We start from the raw sequence: 25,349 nt of genomic DNA, 5'->3' as shown, positions 1-25,349 counted from the left end.
GTTTGCTCATTCCATAAAAGTTTCACGGGTTCATTTTTTCGTAAACTGCCCGTGAGGGGACTCGTGATTTCTGAAAAGTTGCGGACGTTGTGTTGGGAATAACTAGTTAGTCCCGAAAAGGAACGGACATCTGTTTTTGTTACTGCTCCTCGGTAATTGGATATGGCGGCTACTTCTATCTCAAGGGGGCGTCTGTAGACACGCCCGACCTTGTGGCCTATGTAGCTAACTTCGGGTTTTCCTAGTTGACATTTTTCGCCTTTCAGCGTCAGACTGGCCGCACGCAAACTCTCCAGCACTTTTTAAGGTGCTGCAAATGATCCAGCTATGACAGAAGACTGCGATGTCATCTAAGTAGGGAAGCGCGTAGTCCTGCATTCCTTTCCGAACCGGCTTCAGAAGACGTGAGAAACAAAGCGGAGCGTCATTTTTAATCAGAAGGTGAGTACAAGAGGCTGAAAGGTACTTAGAGGGGATGTGAAGGCGGTGTAATGGCTAGCTTAGTCTGTCAATGGTCCCTGCCAGTAACCCCTGGTTAAGTCTAGCGTAGATACATATTCATACCTGTTGATGGTTTCTACCCGCTCTAACAGATTAGGGATGGGGTAATTTTATTCCTCGGTTACTGGAATTTAGCTTGCGGTAATCGATACAAGGTCTTGCAATTTTCCCCGGAGCCTCCACCAGAATTTGCGGGGAAGTGCACTCACTCTCGGTAAGAACAACTAAGCTTAGCTCTAACCTCCTCTGGATCTCTATTTCCAAAATTTGCCTCTGTCTAGGTGAAACCCGATAGGGCCTGCACTGAATGGGTGCATCCGATACCAGCCTGATACCATGCTCTATCAAGGTAGTTTACACGGTCGATCCAAAAAACCTGTCTTCAAGGCCAGCTACGAGCTCTCGCAGTTCACTTCACTGGCATGGATCTTAATTTTGGTCTGTACCTACGTCCATGTAAAACTTAGAAAGCGAAAGTTCCGTTGTCGGCATCGTATAAGCAAGTTCTTCACCTTCTTCGGCCATATGTAGGACCAGATTAAATATGGCTGCGCGTTCCCGGTATGGCTTTATTCGGTTCATGTGGTAGATCCTCAGCTCTCTACGCCTGCCTGCTAATTTGAAGGCATAGTTCGTTTGTGAAAGCTTCTCTATGACTTCCACAAGTCTTTTCCAATGAACGTCTAGCTTATTTTTTTTCTGGACACCGTTAGCAAAAGCAGCTTACCTTCTACAGTGAAAGTCCACTGCCGAGCGTTTCTATCGTAGTATACTTTACCTGGGCGGATTTCATGTTTGTTTCCAGCACCTCTTGACAAGATAGCAACTGCTTTAGTATTTCCAATGCGTACTGAACAACTCTAGGATCATCTCCACGCCCTTCCCATGCCTCGCGCACCATTTGATGCGTAAATCGCAACGACCTCCCATAAACGAGCTCGGCTGGTCTGAACAATGTGGTTTCATGCGGCAACGACCATAAGGCAAAAATAGTGGCCGTTAAGCACGGTTCCGAGTCCTTTCTTTTCTCGTAACACAAAGCCATTTCCTTTTCAGCATGGAGTGTCATGCTGTAATTGTCATGCAGCATGGAATGCCATACTGCTGCTCTGCGAATGCCGCACTGAACTGTGAATGATGCGAGTGCCGCACCTTTCTAGGAAGGTGGTAGTAAGCGCTCTGGTGTATACGCTGCCCTGATCGCTTTGCAGCTCAGATGGGAAACCTAATCGAGAGAACACCGGTACTAAAGCTTCAACTACTTCAACTGAATGGATTTATTTTGGGGGAACGACATCCAGAAGCTTGGTCACGGGGCACATCATCGTCAAAATGTATTTATACCCTGAACTAGTTACGGGAAGGGGCCCCACCACATCAACCACTAAGCGTTTGAAGGGTTCAGTGATTACAGGAGCCAACTTCATAGGAGCTTTCCTCGTTTCGTGTGGCTTCCCCACTTTCTGACAAGCCTGGCATGTTTGCACCTAATTTTCAACATCTTTGAAACATCTCGGCCAATAAAATTTTAGCAGTAACCAGTATTTAGTTTTCTTGATGCCTAAATGACACGTCCAGCCGTTGCCATTGCACACGTTGAGGATTGAAGCTTGATATTTTGAGGGGAAAACAAGCTTGTCATACTGTACTACATTCGTTTTTTTTTTGTACTGCTGGTACCAAAGACCCCTGTGGCGTAGAAAAGTGATGTTCTTCCTGGCTATCCCCTTTTCCTCTAGTTCTTTCGGCTTGTCGAAGGATGCATCGCTCTCTTGTTCTGCCGCGAGTTCTTCTTTATCAACCCTCAGTAGGTCTAAAGACTTTCCCAATGTGGCAGTACCAAATTAGTCTCTCTCTACTTCCTCTGCTAGCCCTTCCTGCGGTATTCCTTCTGACCCTGATGCCCCCTCGCAAGCGTCTTCCTCACCGCTTTCACTCGCTACCGGCTGTGCTTCCCTAGTGCCTTGTCGTGCGGCATATATTTTTGGCTTCGTTGCCGTGTTTTATCTTCGCCGCGATCTCTCGAGCTTTTGAACGCGTGACAGCTTGGACCATATGGTCGACATAACTCAAGCCCTTGTTCTTCAGCAGCATCTCCGAGTTTAAGTAGAGGTACCATTTGGACAGATTTTGCGATACTGCGGCTTCAGTCAACAACTATCCAAACTGCCCCTCAATTTTCACTCCGGCTATGGGCAGGCAAACACTATTTTTCTCAACTACCTGCCGGATCCACCCACGTTCTCAAGTAAAATGCTCAGGCTTTACATACACTGGGTGGACAATGTCCATTGTCGTCGCTGAGTACCTAAGTACCTTACATGGCCTTCTATTCACTACTAGGTCTCAAAGGTGTGGTTCTAAGAGCGTGAAATCATGGTCGTCGCGATTCACAAAAAAAAAACAATTCTAGGTTTCCGGCAGCCGATCACCAGGTGTCGAGGCTCTTGGAAACGGAAACAGACAACCGTTTTTGTAGCCTCTATTGTTCTTGCTCATTTTTTTCGTCTTTCGCTGTGGTGGTATTCTGGCCTGAATTATCGATCGGCACGACTCTCGTCCCGCCTTCAGGTTTCCCGTCGGGAAAGAGTTACCTGTTTTTCTCTTTACTGAATTTAGTGAATGGCCTGACACGCGTTTTCTCGGATTCGCGACGTCCAGCGAATTGATCGACTAGGACTGCTGAACGTTCCAAGCCTTTTTCGCCCGACCTATCTTGAATCGACAGGCGCATCTCTTCGCTCAAGGACCCATAGAGCTGCTCCAAGCAGATTAACCCAACAGCCTTGTCGTGACAACCAAACGCATCTTCCCCTTTTAACCGCTCAATTAAATTGGCTTTGATCTTATAAGTGAAATCTTGAAAAGACTCGTTCGGCGTTCTAGCTGTCTCCCGAAAACGACGATCGAAAGCCTCCGCTGAGAGCGGACATTTCCTTAGGAACGCAGCTTTTACTTTCTGACAGTCATCTTGAAACAATCTCGGCCACGTACTCAAAGGGATCACGGACGACGTGTTCAACTTGTGCGTATTGTACAATGTGTCAAGCATCTACGTCATTGCCAAGAAATGCCACCGCGTTGAGCTCGTCAAAAGCCCCCGCGTCATTCCACAGTTCTACTGGCTCCCTAACACGGCTGCGATGTCGGCTTGCTTCGACCTTACCGCTTCACCACCCTTAAATGAACACGTAACACGTATTGTTCAGCGCGACTCGTAGCTACAAGTCCTGCGCTGTTCCATCCACGATCACTTGGCCCCACCCTTGACTAACCGGCCCCAGCGATCTCTCTCATTCAGGCAGTGGTGCTGCATGAATTTGCCATGGATAGATGGAAAAACTTTATTTTAAATCCAGCAAAGTTTGATGACCCCGGCTCCGGTCTCCCATGAGGGGACTTCGAGACCTTTCCTCGTCGCTGCCTCTGGGGCCGGCTGGACAGCGCACTCATGCGTTTTGAGGTTGAAGCTGCACAGAGCGGTGGCCCACTTCGACACAAGAGCCTCCGGAGCTACTGCTATTGGAGGTGATGTAACGCGGCACTCCCACAACATGTGTGAGAGCGTCGCTCTAGTTTCCTGAAATAATTTGCAAAGAGCACCGGGTATCGCGCGGGGAAAATATGCCGCAATCGCACCAGACTAGGGAAGGTTTGTGCCTGCAGTTGTCGCCAGACGACTGCCTGGCGACTTTTCAGTTTGGGGTGAGGTGGGAGCAGTAACCGCCTGCCTAGGTGGTAGTGGTTGGTGATGTCATTGTACCTGAACAAGCGTTCTCGCTGTTTTGAAGCAGGAGTTCTGAACTCGAAGAGGCGGGCTCCCATTCTGCGCGGCGGGTCAGTTCTCGCGCAGAGCGGTGAGCTACCTCGTTCAAGTTAGGGGGGGCCCTCATCGGTGGGTATGGCGACGTGCGCTGGAAACCACATGATCGCGGTGCTATCGAATTGCTGTCGACCAGCTTTCCTTAGAATCTGGAGAGCTTCGGAGGAAATGCGCCCCACGCGTAGTTGCGGACTGCGGATTGTGAGTCACTAAATACTACCTCGCAGAGGTGGTCGGCAAGCGCAAGCGCAATCAGTACCTCTTCCGCGGTTTCGGGGTGTTCCGTTGCGACACTACACGCGTGCGTAAGCTGGGAGTTAACGTCTACGACTACCGCCGTGAACCGGTGTTCTCGTGTGTATTCTGCGGCGTCTACGAAGCGCGTAGTCCTCTTTCCACTGAAGCAGCGCAGCAGTGCCTTGGCACGGGCCTGGCGTCGGCGCCGAATATATTCGGGGTTCATGTTTCGAGGGATAAGGGCGACAATCAGCGTGTCGCTGAGGTCGGGTGCAATGACCTGTTGCTGACCGTGTTGGATGTGGTAACTGAAGCTGAGTTCCTGAAGGATGTACATGCCTGTGGCTGTCAGAGACATGCGTTCGAGTTAAAACGCTCTTTGCGCATCCACGATATCCTCAAGCGTGTTGTATACCCCCAGCTATTGCATACGAGCAGTGCTTGTGGACTCCGGTAAGCCAAGGGCGATCTTGTAAGTGTTGCGTATAAGGGTGTTGATTTTCTCCCTTTCGGTGGCATTCCAGTTGTGGAAGAGTGTATGAGGCGCATGACACTGTCTTCCTTCATGCCCGTGTGATTGTTTGCAATGCGTTTGATCTGACGAGTAGCCGCTGTAACCTTCCCTTCGATTTTGCGGATAGGTTCTATGTTTGACCCGTTCGCTGTTATATACGTGCCCAGGATACGCATCTTCAGGACTCGGGGAATACAGGAGCCGTCTTGCGTATAGAGGATTACTTCGAAAGTCTGGCGCGATTAGCCTGTAGGCTTGTGCAGGCGGTGCGGGCGGTGGACGAGCAGCTCGGATTTGAGTGGAGATAGTCGGAGACTAGATTAAGAAGTTTGCAGGCATGGCATGGCCACAATTAGTACATGACCTGGGTTGTTTGAGAAGTAAGGGAGAGGCCTCTGCCCTGCAGTGGGCGTAACCAGGCTGCTGCTGCTGCTGATGATGATGAGTCGGAGACCTATTTCTTGGAGGTAGGTTTTGACCTCAGTTTCCCTGCTGCCTGCTCCATCTCCCGACCTGCCGCGCGACAGGTGCCGACAGCTCCGCCTCACAGCGATCTGTATTCCCCTCCCAGATACCGCAACCCTACCGAGTGGAGAATCCTGCACGACAAGCCCATTTGTTTCCGTTGCCTCAGCACTGGCCACGTCACTCGCCACTGCCGCACCTCCTGGAAGTCGCCGTATTCGAGCTCGTTTTTCATGTCTCCTCACCCACATGCCGACCCACGCCGTTACTCGCCTCGCCGTATGCCTCCTACCTCTGACGTGTCGGTCGATGACAGTCTTCCTGCTCGCTCGCCGTCTACTCGGCACCGTCGGTCCCCATCACCCCAGCCACGCCGCTATTCGTCGCCGTCCAGTTATAGACCCTGCCGGACAGAAAACTAGACCATGAAGTGCCTGGGGTAGTGCTGCATTATCTTCGTAATGTCGAAATCCTCCACTGACGCCCCCAACGAACCAGAACGTACTTGATATTCACGTCGACAGTGTCCCTTTCACGGCGTTATACTGGAGCCCCGTTGTCCATAATCAGTTGTAACCTCCGTCGTCTACTAAAGAAGGTTCGAACGCCTCCTGCTACTAGAGCCGTACGCATGGCCGGTGGCAGCACTGTTGACGTCACTGGCATGTGTACTTGCCGTGTAAGTGTCGCCGACCACCACATTCCTGTTCTTTTTACAGTGCTGACCACTTGTCCCCATGGCTTAAACCTCGGACTTGACTTTCTTACTGCGCATTCAGCTTTGACCGACTGTTCTGCCGGCACCCTTCGCCTCGAACTTCTACTCGCGCATATTGGTGCCGAACTGCCGAACAACTTTAGTACGACAGCCTTCGTCCGCCTGCCGCTTAAAGCCCTGACTTTCGTCGATTTGCTATCATCTTCTACTGTGCCCGATGGTGATTATGTCGCCATGCCTGTTCTAGATGTCCTTTTGATGCGCAATATCACTGTGCCCCACTCCGTCGTCACCGTAGCCTATAACCGCACATGTCTCACCGTCGTCCATTTTGGCCTCACAAAGGAAGTTATACCCCAAGGCATATCGGTTGCAACGCTGCGTGCTATAAGAGATGACCACGTCACGACGTTTTCAGTAGACGTCTGCTCAGATTCTTCACCATGTCCACCGTATGCGATTTGCCCTGACGCAACATCTCGTCCTATGGTTGCTGCGGACCTCTTCATCGAAGTGTCACTTCGGTCGTCAGCAGATTCGAGTGCTGGGCCACCACGTCGACACTTCCGGTATTCCACCAGACCCGGAGAAAATTCGTGCTGTCCCGACTTTTCCTGCACCTCACTCTGTCAAAGATATCCGAAGTTTTGTAGGACTGTCCTCCTACTTCCGACGCTTCGGTAAAGACTTCGCAGCAATTCCCGAACGCTTACTGATCTTCTGAAGAAGGACGTGCCATTTACTTGGGGCCTCGCTCAAACTGATGCGTTTGGCCAGCTCACCAACATTCTCACCACACCATCTACACTGGTCCACTTTGACCCATCCTCTCCTAGAGAGGTCCGTACTGATGCCAGTGGTCACAGTATTGGAGCCGACTTAACCCAGCGCCAGCAGGGTCAAGATCGTGTTATCGCCTACGCTAGCCGCCTCCTCACAGCAGCGGAGCGCAACTATTCGTTTACAGATTGTTAATGCCCGGCTATCGTCTGGGGGGTTTCCAAATTGCGCCCGTACTTGTATGGCACGCACTTCTCTGTCCCCACAGACCACCACGCGATCCTCACTCAAGGATCCTACCAGCCGACTTGGTCACTGGGCCCTGCGGCTGCAAGAATATTCCTAAGCCGTAGTGTACAAGTCGGGCCGATTACATCAAGATGCAGACTGTTTATCACGCCATCCAGTGGACGAACCACCCGCCGACCCTGACCCCGATGCAGACGCTTGCGTTTTCTGTTTCGCGTGGCTACGCGTGGACGAGCAACGCCGTGATGCGACCTTGCGTGCCATCATTGATGGCTTGGAATCTTCTTCTGATTCTTGTTTGTTTCTGATTCCTTCACCTGTTTGTTCTCCGGGATATTGTATTATACCGGAACAATGTGCGCCCCGACAGTCCTGCCCTACTCCTTGTCATTCCTAAGCACCTCCGGTCAGCTGTTCTCCAACAACTTCACAATTTACCGACGCCAGGTCATCTTGGCATTCCCGTACCTACGACCCGATTCGCCGACGCTTCTTTTGGCCAGGCCTTGCCTGCTTCGTCCGGAAATACATTGCGGCGTGTGAGAAATGCCAGCGACGAAAAACACCATCGACACTGCCTGCCGAGTGGCTTTAACCGCTCGACATTCCTTCGAAGCCGTTCTTTTTCGCGTTGGCTTGGACTTACTTGGCCTTTTCCCTCTGTCAACGTCAGGCAACAAATGGGTCGCTGTGGCGACAGATTACGCCACACACTACGCCATCTCCAGAGCCGTACCAACGAGCTGCACCACAGATGTCGCCGATTTTTTTTTTTTTTACACGACGTGATTCTGCAGCATGGCCCTCCACGCCAACTGACTGTGGTGACCGCTCAAAGACCGTGGTCGGAGATTTCTTTCTAAAGTCGTCGGCTATTCTGCAGTCTGGCTATACCAAGCAAAAGCTGACTCCGTCTTACCATCCACAGACTAATGGTCTCACGGAGCGTCTGAACAGTACCTTAACAGACATGCTTGCAAAGTATGTCTCGTCCGACCATACTGAATGGTACTTTGCCCTACCCTAGTTCACTTTTGCATATAATTCTTCGCGTCACGACACTGCCGGTTATTTCCCGTTCTTTCTCTTGTTCGGCCGAGAACCGACATTGCCACTGGATCCGTCGCAGCAGAGGCGAGTATGCACTTGACGCCATCACCAGGGCAGACCAGGCACGCCAAATTACCCGCGCTCGCTTCCTGACATTGCAAGAGAAGCAACGGCGTTTGTACGATCGCCAACAGAGACGTCCACTTTTCGCCTGGATCTCTGGTACTCCTGTCGTCCCCTACTAGTCACGTTGGCCTGTCAGAAAAAAATCCTGTCTCGGTACACTGGCCCACATCGAGTGTTGCGTGCCGCGACTATAGTTATCCACGAGATCGCCCCAGTCAGTACCAGTGCCTCATCTTCCCCGAATTTTATTGACGTTGTGCATGTCGCACACCTCAAACAATATTACTCTCCTGTTGTCGCCTATATTTAGACGCACTGAGACTATGCTTGCGCCGCCGCGGATAATGATACATGCACATTGCGTGTTTCTTCTGGACGGTGCCCGCGGGCGCCTCGACGAAGACGACAAACGACCCCTGTCTCTCGAGCTGTCGGCTGAACGGGCCAGCGCTGCATTCTCCTCCGTAAATATAGTTGTAAATAGTCTCCAGTTGGTAATCCTTCGTTCGCGCAGCAATATCTAAACGCGGCGGAACAAGGACGTTGAAAGAAACACACAAACAAGAGATAGCGCAACGTCGAAGGCACAGCGCATACCAAGCTACCGGCACTACGCGCAGTCTGCAAACATAATAGCTCGCTTTGAAGACGAGGCCCGCGCGGCCGTGCATTTTGCCCACGTCGCAGATCGCTTTCAAGATACGGCGCCGGCACGGCCGCGGCGTAAACAGCAGCCGCCGCAGAAAAACGCCTCCCTCCCTCGCCTGAGCCCCATGTATCGCGCGGGAAGGGCGTATTTTCGGCCCGCCTTCCTGGCTCGCATACGCGAGATTGTGTCGCATTCGCCGGGTTACCCTCGCACGCTTCCAAATCGCACATACAGCATACGGCGTGCGGCGATGACTTTGTCGCACTTGGAATTCATACGGAACCTCACGGCGACGCAACGGCGACTGCAGAAGTGCGCCTTGAATATCCATATATTTCCTATCGCAATAATAAAACTACTAATATTACTTCGTGTAGCTTTGCACTGATTTGCTATCGCAATCGATAATAAAAAAGGCTCAGTTTTGACCTTTCGGTCAAAACTGCGCCTTTTTTCCCGCACATATCTCTAAGCGCTTAGGCTTTGGTGCAATGAAATTGGCGTATACCGCACTTGACGCTGATGTGCGAAACGTGCTTGGCGTTTGTAATTGCATGTTTGGTACACATTTAGTTTCACGCCATAAATGACAGGCAAAGCGGACGCTCCCATCTCTCGTACGTGCCTCCGAAAAAAAAAGGTATTCTTCGCCGGAGAGTTTCTGCGAAATGGCACTATACAGTCTAGACGTTGCCGTTTCCCAAACAGTATGTGCACTGCCTTTCAACAATAAGCGCTGGTGCCATGAGTAACGAGAGAGCACGGAGTGGCAGTCTGAACAAGCCACGGACGGATCGCTGTGTGTGACCGCTGGGACGAAATTTAAGCACGAAATGCTTTTAGCCCCCGTTGTCGGTTACCTTGAAGAGACCCTGAGCCAAAATCCAGAACCGTTATACGGGCACTAAAGATGAGAATTTGACTAGCATGTGGCGAGAGTAAAACGATATTATCTGGGCAACCAGTCAAAACATCTAAAAATTCGGTCTCTGTCCCCCAACACCTTGTATACGAGAGCATTACATACGCTAACTTCGTCGCCAACAGTTACTGAAGCTGCTGAAGAAGATGTTGAAGTGTTTTGCGTGCGCATGATTCTTTGAGTGGGGATGTAGAAATAAATCCCTGCTTTTCTACTCAGGGGATGCTAAAGCAGTTGCTGTAATGCCAGAAAACACTAGTTGCTGAAGTTACTGCACTAAGAACAAGCATACAAGTTTTCAGAACTTGTTTACTGAACTTAACCGCCGGTTCATTGAACTACAAGGAAAAACTGCTCGTAAAGACGAAATTGAAAAGTAAGAATGTCACGTAAGTAAAAACTGTTAGTTCTCTTCGTGAGAAAGTCGTTCACCTTGAGGACCCTATCCCTATCGTCTGACCCTATATTGACCCTATCGTCTTTGGTGAAACTGAAAATTCAAGAGACAGATCTGTACATGAAACAAAACGTTAATTCTGAGAGTTTTTGCGTAAAGCTAAATGCGTCCTGCATATCAGTGCGCAGAATTCACCACCTTGGAAAGGCGGGTAAACAAAGACATGTGATAGTATATTTTCAAGATTTTAATGAAAAACAACATGTACTGCAACATGCACACCAGCTCAATGCAACTTATTCATCCAGAATGACTATTCGCCTAATACAATGCAGAAAAGAAAGCTTTTGGGCAATAGAGCCAAAAGCGAGAAGGAACAAGGCAAGAGAGTAACACTTATACACGATAAACTATGAATCGATGGCGATCTGTATAATTGGGATGAAAGTAGGAACTGACAGTAAAACTATTGAGCCAGGGGAAAAGTTCCTATGAAAAGTGAAAAGAGTAGTCTCAAGAATCTGACTATCGGCTCGTAAACAAATATGCACGCACCCTTGTAAACAAAGTTACGGAACTTGAATTTACCCTTCTAATTCATCTTCCCCGCGTGATTGTAATCACAGAAAGATGGCTGCACAGTGATATTGATGATGAAAATGTTTATAACCATCGTACCAAGTTTCACGAAAGGACAGACGTTCACCGGAGGAGGGAGTTGTGAAACGAAATATACCGGCTTTACTGACGCACTAAATCGATAACCACGAACGTATCGCGCGTAAGTTAACATGTCGGCCACGCTCTTTAAATCTAACTGCAGTTTATCGTGCACCCAATTTGCCCGCGAATTCTGGCATCGTCTGTATGATCACGTGGTGAGATTTAAGCATGACAGAATTATTATAGCTGGGGATTTTAACCTTCCAAATGTCGGTTGGAATCGCCCATTCTCGAATAGTGATAAATATGAGCATGTTGCTTACGTGGCTGACATTATCCTGAGTGCGTGCGTTCACCATATTGTTAATCAATCAACTCGTGTTAAAAAGAATTCTGCTTCACTACTGGATCTTATCTTTAACAGCCGTTCGATTGAAAATTACAGTATAACTGTAGAGGAAAGTATCTCTAGCCACCGTTTGGTGTGCCTTACGTGTTCCCTCGGGGTGCAAAAACCAATTGTCACTCCAGTTGTAATTAAAGACTTCTCTCGTGTTAAAGACGAAAGTATTCTGGATTATCTGCTCCATAACCTACAAAACTTTCAAGGACATGATGTCGAATCACCGTGGAGCACTTTTACGGACCCTTTGCACCTACTCTCTGGACAATGTCCTGCCGAATACAATTACAAATAACCAAGAACTATATATATATATATATATATATATATATATATATATATATATATATATATATATATATATATATATATATATATATATATATATATATATATATATATATATATATATATATGGATATACTGCACCGCAAATGAAGAATTAAAAGATACAGGCGAGCAAAATCTAATAACACAGTGCAAATGGCACTGACAAGGTTAAGTGAGGCAATCTATAAGGCTAAGCACGGTTATTTGAATTACGTGTTTCCCAATTTTATTAAAAAGTCTCCCGACACGTTTTGGCGTTAGCTGTCCACAAAAAAGAAGGCAGTTGACCGCATTGTGTGCGATGGCGCGTCTATCAGTGACCAAGCGTAGTATAGCTTAAAGCTTCACTGAACACTTTCAGTGCTTTTTTCTAGCCACACCGAACCATTACGTATGAGCCTTAAAAACGGGTAAGAAGTACTTACCCTTAAATCAGAACCCGGTGTTGTTTCCATGTTACTAAACTTAAAGGCTAAATCGTCACCTGCGCCTGACAATATACCAAACCCCTTCCTTCGCAGGTATGCCGAGGTTTTTGCTAAATTTCTTGTCGTTATTTTTCGTGCTTCCCTATCATCGGCTAACATTCCTGTCGATTGGAAAACTGCTCGAATCTTTCCTGTCTTGAAAAAAAGGAGACAGCATGCTATTTGCAAACTATCGAACAATCTTTTGAACGTGGTCATGTTGTAAAATTCTGGAGCGTGTCATCGCGAACTACATAAACAAGTTTTTAACTGATAATAACATACTAACACTGATTCAACATGGCTTAAGAAAGGGGCTCTCCACAGTCACCCAGTTGACAACAGTTGTTCACAGCTTCGCCTGTGTTCTTGATAAGTCAGGTCAGATTGAACTTATATTCGTGGACTTGAAGAAGGCGTTTGATTTTTTATGTCATGCAAAACTAATCGTAAAGGTTTTGTCTCTAGGCTCACCAGAATTTATAGTTTCTTGGGTTGTATGATACTTAAGCGACAGAGTGCAGTGCTTAAGTATGGATGGCCATTGCTTACCGCAGCTACCATTGGGATCAGGTGTACAACAAGGAAGTGTCCTTGGTCCCTTGCTGTTCTCAGTATACGTAAATGATATTGTTCATGTAATTGGTGAGCCAGTTTGTATCCGACTTTTTGCTGGCGCGGTTTCCCCATACATGTTCTTGGGCGTTCTCGTGATCACGAGATCACGTTCACGTGACGCCTGCGGCAGAAAGGATGTTCCACTTCCGCCACCAAGGTCTGCGGGTGGGGGCGCTGGCTAGCACTCCCAGGGTTCTACTCTTAAACATAAATACCCAAGAAAGTGGATGGGGAAAGGGCGCCGCGGTATCTGAATTATTAGATCATCGCACGCGAAATGCGAAGGTTGTGGGTTCGGTCTCTACCTGCGCCAAACTGTTTTTTTCCTCCACTTTCATTTCCAATAATTCATCGTTTCTTTATTTCATTTATTAAGCACAGGTATTGTCCTTGGTGTCAGTGTTGGTAGGCTTCTTATGATGGTGTTCCTCATGAGTATTATTTAGATGTAATGAATGCGCTCTTCACATCAGTTTTTACTTGTGAGCCAACTGTTGGTGCAATTATAGCACTGACATCAGGTTTTTCCCGGATGCCTTCTGTCACTGTTACCTCCACTGGGATATATATTTTAATTGATAAACTTCAAATATAATGTGCTGCCAGACCTCGCAATATTACTACCGAAATACTACAGGCTACTAATTTTGTTTCTAGACGCATCTTATAGTTAATATTTATGCAGCCTTTCCCTGAGCGTTCTTTTGCAAAGGAGTGAATAACTGCGAATATTGTACCTGTATTCAGGACTGAAAATAAGTTAGACCTTTCTAATTATCACCCCATTTCACTAACCTGTATCGCCTGCAAGTTTCTGGAGCACATCATATATTCACACATAGCACAACACCTTGAAGGCAAATCAATTTTCATCCAAAACAACATGGCTTTCGCTTTGGGTTATCCTGTCTTATATTTGCTTCAGAGTGACCTCAATGGCATGGATTTCTCAAAAGTATTTGTAACATAGGGTGTTTCCCAGGATTCGGTTCTTGGTCCGTGGATTTTATTAATATTGGTCAACGACACCCGTTGAAATTTCATTCACAATCCGCCCATTGGGAGATGACTGCATACTTTACCATTATATCAATAACTACGAAGATCAGGTGAATCAGCAGAATGACAGACCTTATTGAAAACTGGTGCTCGAAGTGGATGAAGAAACTTATTGTTTCGAAATGGAAAATTATGCATGGCTCTCGGGTACGCTTGAATTCCATTCATACATATTCGTTGCACTCGTCACCGATATCGAAGGTACGAGAATACCGCTACCTTGACGTCCTAATTAGTACAGAATTAACCTGGGTTGAACGCATAATAAAAGTTGCAGGAGACGTGTCGAGGTCGAGGTATTTCATCAGAAGGAATCTATCTTTGTCACCCCTGTATGTTGGACAACCGAGTGACGAAACATCGCAGGCCGGTACGTATGAAGCTGCAATATGCTGCGTCTGTTTGAAACCCATAATAAACTTACCTCGATAACTCCTGTGGAGAATTCGAAAACTGCGCAGCTCGATTTATATGTTCTAACGATGACTACAACCAAAGCAGGAGTGAAATGTAATCTTCCCTCAGCCTTCTTTCTCTACTATGCCGGCGCTGAGTCGCCCTACTCTGCCTGTTTAACAGAATGTACTATATTTTTTTTTTGCATTTCCGCGGAACCTTCCTTCTCCCAGCGGCCCGCATTTCTCGTCGTATTTTCAATTCATTTAACGTTCAGCGTCTTCACGGTTCTACTAACGATATAACAATTCCGTTTTGCCTATTGCCATAGCGTAGTGGAATAAGCTGCCTGAATTGGCCATCTTTGAACATGACCCTGTAACATTTCGTGATTAATTATTGACACAACTTACGTATTAACTACAGTTTACATTTCTTGCTTTTTGTTTGTTTAATGTTGGTTTGTGTTTCAATCTTACTTTTTTGCCCCAAATCTTTGGAATTGTGCATTTCGCTCCGCCGCCTATATGCTGTTAACAGTTTTCAACCAAGTCTGGAGCGATCTTGTTTAATGATGTCTATCTTGCTGTTTTTCAACTGCTTTCATTTGTAGCATAACTTCGCACTGTTTTTTTCCGTGGGTCACTCAGTAGTTCGAGTGCATACTGTATATTACAACACCCCCCCACCCCTCTCCCGTGTTATACCCCGAGCAGGAACTTTTAAGGGAATAATAAATGATGATCAAAATGTATGTGATTGATGACGTCGTTGCTTTTAAGGTTACCCTGCGCGGGAACTTGATACAGTGGTATGAGAACTAACTTACTGGTGAAAACCTACACACACTAATAAAATCCAGTCATTACCATGCGTAAAACCAAGCTCTGAAAGCTACGTTCTTTATAGACAACGCTTGATCTCTGCTTTCAAGTCTGGCTAACTTTCGCCGCAAGATCAAAGAACGAGAGAATCTAGTCTTCGGGTGCGGCGTATCACAGGCAGCTTCGGTTGCGTCCCATCCACTGGCCTTCGTGGCACTGAGCGCTGGGCATGCCGACGAGAACTTTTCCTCCCTGGCAGCTGTAGCGGACGCGAGAGCCCGTCTCGTACCACTTCCTGTCGGGACTCACAGTCAGCCCGTCTTGGAGAGACGGCCGCGGGCAGGATCCCTCTGGCGGCACAAAATGCTCTGCGTGGAGAACGCGTGATTTGTTACGCGCCTTCCAAGCAATGGTGGTACAACGTTTATTCATTTCTCGCAAATAAAGCGCACGTTCCAGGAAATTACTGCACTTGACACTTATGCGCCGACGTTTGTTACAGAACTGCAAGAACTCATCAGGTCTTTCTTTTTTTTTTTACAAACAGCGTCAGCAAATATGATCGATTCGGGAATATTGGGGCCCTTCCTATACATTGCCAACGCACAGAGTAAATTGTGGTGACAAGAAAATCGTGAGTGCGTAGGACCTATCTATATACGTTTTTGGTCAATCAAGTTACCGCGGAGTAATGTATTGGTTGATATAGGATCACCGCAAAGATCAATTATTAAATAAGGTTGTTGCTGTATGACTGCAACATTTTTCGTTTTGGATTTATTTTTTCCGTATATTATTTTTCTTACATGCCTTTTTTACGTGCTCATTGATGCTAATGCGTTTGGGACCACCATTTTTCTGAATAAAACTCACTGAAAGTTAGCGCACTTGCCGGTAGCATTGTTTGATCTGGTCTCTTGCGGCGCTACGACACATGAAAGAGTCCTATGTTGGCCACACTCATACCCCGCTATGAAACGGCCACATATAACGAAAACTACTTCTGTAACGCCGAAATTGCTTAAGACATACACAGGAAAATGAGGATGATCCGCCCGTTTTATGCTGATACAATATCGTGAAGCCCGTGTCTTTAGATACCCAGTTCACTATACCGACTGTGTATTTTTTTTCGTTGCACCAAATTTTTAAAACTTGAAAAATAAAGAAAATCACGGTAATCTTATGGTTGTCATTCCAGTATACGAATTGGCAGCCTCCAGATAAAAAGCAATTTCATCACCCGTGAGGGGATTAAATGAAACTTTCGTAATAAAGATTTAAGTATAATTAACAGTTGGCTACAGCAAATGAGTACTTTCGAGTCCGTCTTTGGCACTACCTAGCCCGACCAACAAATTTCGAATAGCGGAGTTGATGTACGTGGAAGCTACCCGAATAATTAATTCCCTTTGGCAGTCGCCTTGATATCAAAACTGGCAAGAAAAAGAGCGTTTCTGATGTCGACGTCACCTGAATTTCGCAAGAAAATTATTTGGACAAATGAAGCCCGGTTTCATCCAAATTAAGCTGTGTGCATTCTCAATCGGCATTCTTGGGGAAATTTGAATTCCCACTGGCTTGGTGAGCTAAGCATAAGAACGTTGGTAGGTTAACGCTTGGGTGTGGGATTTACAATGACAAGGCAATCGGCCCTCACTTTCGTTTTATGAGACGCCTACTGGGGCAATATAGAAAAAATAATACTGAAATAAGTCGTCGGGGAATTAACCGCCGAATCACGTCTAACTGTCCCAGAGAAAGCGTGGCGTCAGCACGACGGCAAATGTTTGCAATTCCCTCGTAGGTCAACGAGGTGCTTTCAAAACGCCTGCCCTCTTCGATGGACAGACTGCAGTCGATCTTTTCCGTGGCGAACACGCCTCCGCATCTTTCCCCTTTTGATCTGCGCCGCTGGGGACATGTGAAGAATGTTGCTTACGCCACTGAACGTGCCACTGAGGAACACTTAGACGCAAGAATCGTTTCTGCATAAACTGCAATCCAGCCTATAAAGCTCAAGCCAGTCTTAGATTCCGTAAAAGGCACGTAGGTGATGAAAGACATGAGCGAGGCTAGCAAGTGGCTCGCTGAACAGTGACTTACACTAATATAGTTTCGCTTAACTCCGGTTACACAAAGCAGGTTGTCGCTTTTCCTGCCTTTGTAGCATACCTTTCTTTGTTTTTTGTTTTGCATTCAGTCAGGATGTTTCGTTCGAATCTGCTACAATTGTTAATACAACTTGCACGCCTGCGCTGGAGAGAGATTTCCCGCAGGTAGTGCGTTTTCCCCAAACGTAGTTATGATCAAAGAGCGCAAACAGCAGGCTCGTGGAAATGGACACGTCTCGCCCGACTAAATAACGATCTTAATTAATTAATTAATTTATTTATGGGGTTTTACGTGCGAAAACTACTTTCTGATTATGAGGCACGCCGTAGTGGAGGACTCGGGAAATTTCGACCACCTGGGGTTCTTTAACGTGCACCTAAATCTAAGTACACGGGTGTTTTCGCATTTCGCTCCCATCGAAATGTGGCCGCCGTGGCCGGGATTCGATCCCGCGACCTCGTTCTCAGCAGCCCAACACCATAGCCACTGAGCTACTACAGAACGATGTAAATTGAGCGGCCCGCAGGAATTAAAGCGCTAGGCCAACGCCGCAGACAGCAAGGAGAAACGAAAGCTGCTCACGGGGCCACATCTACAGAGAAAGCGTTCTGACTTTAAAGACTCGGTGCAGCTGAAACAAAACCGGTAAGTATGTGCACTGAACTGAAATTTGACCGACGAGGCCCATCCTTTACTCTGACCGCATTTCTAAAAAACTGCTTAGTCGAATTCTGGTAAATTGCCAAGGCAGCCTACCCAAAGAGACGTTTCATGATGCATCCTCTAGGTGATCCCCAGTACCAATCTTAAGTGTATATTGTAGGAATTTCAGCACTATTAAGATGTAAAGAAACTGACGTCGGTCGTGCTACGGTGGCCAAAGACTGTCCACGAGATTGAAATCCAACTGTACAAGAAACAATTGATCAATATATGACGCCAGCATTACGAAAACGAAAGGGCGCCCGCCGTCCCAAAGTGCCGCCACACCACAAGCGTCAAGCAAGGCACAGCAAGGCAACCCAGGGCCAGACGTGTCCACACCACGTGCTCTCAGAACGTTGGCTCGTTCCCCAGAATCTGATGCCTGGCGTGCGACAGTAGCTGACGAAAAAAACTACGTTCGATGAACCCGACTAATAGAGTTAATCCGGCTATGACTTGCCTCATAGTCATATCGTAGTTTCGGCACGTAAGACTCCAGAATTTAATGAATTTTATGCAATAAATGACAGACCACAAGCAAGAACCACAGTTTTCCATGTAGGCCAGCGACCCGGAACCATAAAGAAAGCTTTAATAAATCATTTTGTGCCTGCATTACTACGAAAATGGTTTGTCGTTGATCACCTCCGATAATTTGCGGTACTTTGTTTAGCATTCAGAGAACAGTAGCCAGAGTATATCAGTCGGTTGTTGGGAAAACTTACGTCAGTTTCGAATATTTGAACCTGCCGAATAGTTATTTTCCATATATGAATCGCAAGTGCATATTGTGTGATTAGTATCTAAAATTTCGAATATTCGCCAACCCTAGTAGACAGAGATCAACAGTGGTTTCCAATAAAGGTCTCCCGAATGCATTACTAATTTCATTGCAAACTTGTAAATAACATCGTTTTTAGGCCATTTGCTAGATAGTCGTAAAGGTTCATTGCAGGAATCTTCAATTGGGCTGCTTTCTACTAGCAAAGTTTCACTTCGGCACACTTAGCCTCCCGCATGTGAGGACGTTTAGCAAATACTCTAACGAAAAAAAAAATGGCAGCTTCGCACGAAGGCGAAGCATTGAAAACGATACCAAAGTATAGGGATGCGCTTCGGAGCATCGCGGGGGCTTCAGAACGCCGCTTCGCTTGGTGCCTCCGGTGTAGACTACATTCGGTACAAAGCAAGGCGCTACACGTTGCCACTGCCCACCCAAAATCGTTGTGAAACTAACATAGCTTCGCTGCAAAGGTACCATTCGAAAAGTCGGGCAAGAAAGCCGTCTACACAATTTCGCGCCAGCCACAGAGGACGCGTGAGTTGTGCGGTAGAGCTCGCGCGCACAAAACCGCGAGATTACCGCGAGATGGCCGACGCGTCCAGTAACTGCACGTCGAGCTTACTGGCGGTCAACCAATATGCCACCGCCGTTGCTATTGGGAAAGGAGGCAAAGGCGAAAAGATGCAGTTGGCGCTACCTTCAAGTGGAAAACTCGGCTTTCTGTGCTAGAACATGAGCAGTCACATTGAACTGTGGGCACATGCCCGCCCACTTTGTTTTATTCACTCGGGTTGCTATGTCGATACGATATTATATGTACTGCAACTGATATCGTTGAGTGGCCCAAGCAAGACTATGGGAACCATGTCCTAAAACAAAAGCAAGAGGAACGTATATCCTCGACAATGGCTTATCAGGGCCGAATTTCACACTGCCAGAAGGATCGCCGCCCCTTGATAACAAACAAAGGCATTCTGTCACCACATATAGTAACCAACTAGGACAAAACACAAAAGGAGGCCACAGCATTCGCAAAATATAGGAGAGACCAACCAACTGGACATCAATAGTACTATAAACAAACGAAATTCAATACATTGCCTACTCTTACATTATTTATTTTGGCATCTGATCCCAACCTTTGCCTGTATGCCGCTGTACTTCTTTTTGCCAGGTGTTCCTCCTTCAGAAGTTAATATAGTTTTGATAACATTATTTTTGCCAGCTTGCTTTGTCATCCCCCCCCCCCTGTTTTCAATGTAAAATAAGTCCTAACAACCGCGCACTGTCAGTTCCCTCGTTTTTCTACCTTTTGTCGTCAAGCTATCTAAAACATGCATTTAATGTCACTCCATCTAAAGCAGCCCAAGATAATGATGCGTGTCCTACTGCTTGTGCCGCCGGTTCCAACTTTTATTCTGCATCTTTTGTCACTGCCACTGGAGCACTGGTTTAAAGTATTGAAACTTCGCATAGTGTAGACATTCTTAAACATACTCACCTCTTTCTTCGCACTTCGGTGACGAAACTGACCAACGCCCGCTTCCTAGACAAGTGGCTACGTCGGACCCGCGCAGTTCATACCCTAGGAAGCAACGGAAGCGAGCTTTGCTGCCCACCAGAGCCTGTCTCGCGCCTTTGACCAGCACCTCGCCGTTCTCAGGGGCCGCAGGTGTATTACAGTGCACATCTGCAAACAGTTAAAACAGTATAGGTAGTTTCTTGATTGAATACTCGTATTACTAGACCACTTGAGTCCGATGACCATATCTCCGATGCGGTGTTCCCGTGATGTCGTTGTGTTCGACACTCGTGCAATTATATTCAGGTGCACCTTTGAGAGCACCAGGTGGTCTAAACCAACAAGCGAGCATACCACAACGGCCCACTGTAGCACACTGCAGTTTCGGGACATAAAGTCCCGCAATTCTGATTTATACTTACTGGAGTGACTGAGTGCGCTTAGCTGTAGGATGTTCGCGTAATGGTTCAGCGCCGCGCATCCAAACGGATGGATGAAGTCACAAGGTTAAGCACTGATTTCCATGTGATTCGTTTATTTGTGATATGACAAAAGCCAAGCTTGATTGAGTAAACAGTATTGCTGGAATGCAGCATGCGTGTGTCCACTTGTTTTTTCTAACAGCTTCTAATGAGCCTATTATTGCATTACGTTAAACTCTGCTTACATAGCCCTCTCAAAATACAGAAATTAGCTAGAAGCGCTACTGCAGTTCAGCAGTTTTTCAAGCAGGATGTACACTTAGGTGGCTGTGTACGATAAAGTGAACGCAGCAGCTTGTCTTAAAGTTACCTTTGAGGCATCCACAAAATAGTCATCACCTCTGCTTTATTTTTCTATGTATTGGCCGCCGTACCTACTTAATTTCGAAGGTCTATCGAATGCGTATGGCTGGCGTAGCCAATGAAGTTCTTCCGAGGTTCATCGGAAGAGACACATGGTACACTCAAAAAGTGCCTCAAGCAAGTTCTTTTCTGTATCTCCCTCTTTGAAAATCACTGATCTAGGTGGATCCACTTACCTTTTTTGGTAGACCCTGAAAGTGAAGGGGCATATGATACAGGAACGGGACAGCGCTGTATGCGCTTTTGGTTGGCCTAGCTGGCAAATTGATGGTACTTGGCAATCTTGTGGATCGGCACGTAACACCGCCTACAATATTCGCGTTCTACCATACACACGGTACAACACCGCACATTTCCTTCGTCCGGCGTACTAGAAATGGGCGTCGATTCGCAAAAAACTCGCGCGCGAAAACCTTTTGTACAAATAAATCTAGCATAACCTGGTGCTGGGCACACTTGCCGCGGAAGCGACTGGCCAATGACAGCGAGCACTTGTGAATAAGAAATTTGTTAGTTCAATCTCAGCCACAAGACTGCCCGTGTGGCTTTGCCCTTCAAGTCAGTTTTTTTTTTTTACAGAAAGTAGGTGTACTTGCTAAGTACTTGCAGTTGCCAATACGTTATCAGCACAGCGCCCAGCCTAATTCTCTTAGAAAGGTCATGTGATTATGAGGTATTTTGCGTTCGCGATAACAGTTCTAAGGACGTTCGAGGCGCAAAAGCGCCGTCTGCCCCGCCAAATCTGTCGTGCTCCCCGCTAGACGGCGCATGCATGAATCGCGCGGAGATTCATAGGGCCTTCAAATATGCGAAGTTCGCTTGGCTCGAACAATGACGAAGCGCAGTCGATGCATCGTCAACGCTACGCCTCATCAACTCGCTAGTGGAGCCAGGGCAAAGTTCTGCCTGCTGCTGCTGGCATGAGCATTGTAAGCACGACCACGTGAGCACGCCAGCGTTCTTGCTTAGTTGCTGTTAGTACGCGCTGCTTCTCAGCGGAAAGGGCTCTAATATTTCGCTGGGAGTTGACTAACGCCGACGGTTATTCCATCACCTGCAACGCCACTTGTCGCGTTCTTCCTCCCGGCGACGTTGTGAGACACCGGCTACCTGCCAGGGCGCGATTCTCTCTACCCAGCCGGATTTGCGTTATGTGCTGCGTCGTGCCAACATTTGGTACTTGCGTGTATTAAGACGATAGCGTTAAAGGCTCCGTGTTGCAAAATATACGCTGTCGGCATCGGACGTCATATGGCGAAAAACCATTCCAAACCACAAACACGAAGGCTCTCCGCCTGGAGCAGAGGCGTTACTAAACTAATCGAAGCGCTCAAAGTAAGATGCGTCAGAAAAAAATCGGAAAGTATAAGCTAAACACATCCTACAGTAAGGATAGCGTCGGATGTTAATTTGAATATACCAGAAAACGTAATTCTGATACGCGGGAACTCAAAGAAAGACCTCTTTTCCAGCGTTTATACCATTCATAGAGCGGTGCGGCTTGTTCGGTTCCTTGAAACAAGACCATCCAGATGGCGCTCGCCTCCCCACATCGACGGCCCATGCATGAAACCGCGTTTCTACGAAAAAGCTCACCCACTCACCTTTGTGCATAGCGTTCGCCGCCAGTGCTTCCTAGTAAACATTACGATTTCATAAGCTGCATTTGCCTGGAAGCGTTAGAAGCAGTCGGTGATCTTTGAATGCTGTTGCGTTCCAGTATTAAAGGCGAAGCTTAAGCGTCCTCCAAGTTTTTTTAGAACACCATACGAGGAGCCAAATTGCAGTGCTATACCTTGCTATGGCGGTCAATGTATCGCCGTTTAGGCTTCACTATCATATGTTGTTGCTTGAGTCTACAATGCCCGTTAGCTGTAGCATATCACAGTATCTGTAGCGAAGAGCCATTAGAATATAGAGAACCGCCTCCTGATATACTGTTGTCCTACGATGCTAACCACGTTCGTGCGCATATTCAGACGGGTCACACTGCACGAGCAATGTTAATGGAACTGTGATGTAATTTTTGAAATAACTTCTATATCTAAAACCTTGTATTAGCAGTTTCAAAGGTAACCATTCTTAAGGGTATGATCCTGTTGTGCGGGTCACACAGCCAATTCAACGCGGACGTCTATTTAGGGATCTTACTTTTCAGCAACTATTATTTCGCGCTGCTAACATTTCTCTAGCTCAACACGTTATTTATTTATTTATTTTTTGCTTCCCACCAGGAACGGGGAAGCCTATTTGAAAATGCGATGGTGATACCAAGTATGGTTAAAACCTTAATGTCACCGTAGTGTCAACAAGCATTTCTAATAATTGTATCCTCAACCGCAAGTTCTTTATGCACTTCTTGAATGCTTCTAGCTCTTTCAGGATTGCATTCTCTGTGCAGATTACTTAGCTCCAAAACTACATCTGGGAAGTCGCAAAACAAAGAATTCAGGCTGCTGTCCAAGAATGCGCGTAGCATGTTTTTAGGTGATGGTGATTTGTGGCCCCAGGTTGCCGTACGGGTTATGGGTAGCCCTCCCAATACCACCGTGCCTCACCCGTACGGCTCACTCAACTAGTACTTGAAGCGTCACTTCCTGAAGGACCAGTTCAGAACCACGTGCGGCATCGTCGTCCGGCTCCGGTAACAGACGCTGCGACCATAAGCGCAGCGTCGAAACAACAGCTTATGAAAAAGACAGTTGCCACGAGCGAAAAATGCGAGAATGGTCCCCTTACCAGCAGGTCACTATGCAGTTCTTGCATTGTACCACAGGTACCACCAAACGGTGATACCTTACCGCCGTGCAATTATTTTTCCGTGGGGTTGGACTGCAATATATTAAGGATTGGCTCGTGAAAACAGTTGGACGGTGGCAAAACAAAAACCCGGTTAGTTCCCGAAAGATTCTAAAAATGCAGCGAAAGCTATAAATAATACCGGTAGTCAGTTTACCGATAGCTTTTCATCATCGTGACAAATACGGCAGAGTAGGGACCCTTTGGTGTTCCAGAGTGACTTTGTCGAATCACTTGAATTTCCAAATTTACTCTATTTAATTATTTATTTGTGATGCCCTCAAGGTACATAATTGTACTTTGCAGAGGGGAGGGGCGAGAATACATTCCAAGAGTAAAAAAATACACCATTAGTTCTAGGAATTCACAGTGCCGGGAACAAAAGCGATATATCAGGCAAACAGCGCTCCAGTAAGTTCTTGTGCTATAGGCTGCCTCGATAGTACCACTTCTCTTCGCTGCTGTCGAGGCACCCTATCCTTGTGCCAAATGACGGGAAATGCGCAGTTTCCGCAACACTTGCAGTTATTTGGCATTACTTGTGCGACGCTCTCGCACTTGCGGTACCCTCTGCTAATAGACTTTTATGGTTGTTGCAAACCCGTATTACCTACCTAATATCTTGATGGTAATAGAGTGGCGCGTCCCATTCAGCGTCTCGCAGCTGTACGTCCCAGAATGCTGGTGTGTGGTGCGGTTAATCTCCAACATGTAGGCATTTTCGCCACTGTCCGCGGGACCTCCTTTGGCCCAGACGGAAGCGCCGTAACGCGAGACGCTGCCGTTGTGAAGCCACGTAACGTTCCCGCCTAGCTGACTCCGAGGGTAGAGGCACTTCAGGCGCAGATTGACGCCAGGTCGCACCACCAGGCTGCCGTTGTCGTCAGAGGATGTCCACTCGTCATCCACCAGGCCATCGTAATGAATGGACGGCGTAGTTTCTGTTGTGTTCCCCGCTGCAACGACCGAGAAGTGAAGACGGGAAAACCTCGGGTTGTGAATTAGTGCTCGTTAAATAGAAAAATATCACGAAGACAGTAATGACGTAAAGTGGTTGCTTCCGTATTTAAAGGAAGACATCAGATCCATGATCATGGATTCATGGAAAGTCAGGCGCTAAGCTTCCCATTTGCCTCCGGAGTTAGCTTTGCATCTTCTAATGCTACTTCCAGAATTGGTTCTGCTTTTTATGCACACTGTACTGGACCTCCAGTTTTTTAAAACACAAGACTATTTTTAAAAACAGGAGAGCGAGAAGTAGATCAATTTTGAAAGGTTTCTGTTCTGTGACAGCTGAATGATGTTTCACGTGCGATTGCTCACCAGGGCCTACGACGTATAATTCGCAAAAGTGCACTATATTATTCTATATAACGAACCTATCTCGC

The 25,349-nt window shown here is 47.0% G+C and overlaps 1 protein-coding gene across 1 annotated transcript in view; it reads right to left on the bottom strand.

The window, feature by feature from the left end:
• Window positions 1-11,919: 11,919 nt before the first annotated feature.
• The window catches only part of LOC142564064 (uncharacterized), a 33,128-nt gene continuing 19,698 nt past the window's right edge, over window positions 11,920-25,349 (bottom strand). The window contains exons 3-5 of the mRNA XM_075674886.1: window positions 24,576-24,917; window positions 20,297-20,485; window positions 11,920-15,559 (exon numbers count right to left, since the gene is read on the bottom strand). Coding sequence (XP_075531001.1) covers window positions 15,363-15,559; window positions 20,297-20,485; window positions 24,576-24,917 — 728 coding nt within the window. The 3' untranslated portion in view covers window positions 11,920-15,362. The remainder of the gene's footprint in view (window positions 15,560-20,296; window positions 20,486-24,575; window positions 24,918-25,349) is intronic.

This window comes from Dermacentor variabilis, chromosome 11 (genome assembly GCF_050947875.1).
Source record: "Dermacentor variabilis isolate Ectoservices chromosome 11, ASM5094787v1, whole genome shotgun sequence".
In the NCBI taxonomy this organism is placed as follows: domain Eukaryota; kingdom Metazoa; phylum Arthropoda; class Arachnida; order Ixodida; family Ixodidae; genus Dermacentor; species Dermacentor variabilis.
This window is presented reverse-complemented; position numbering and strand designations above follow the sequence as displayed.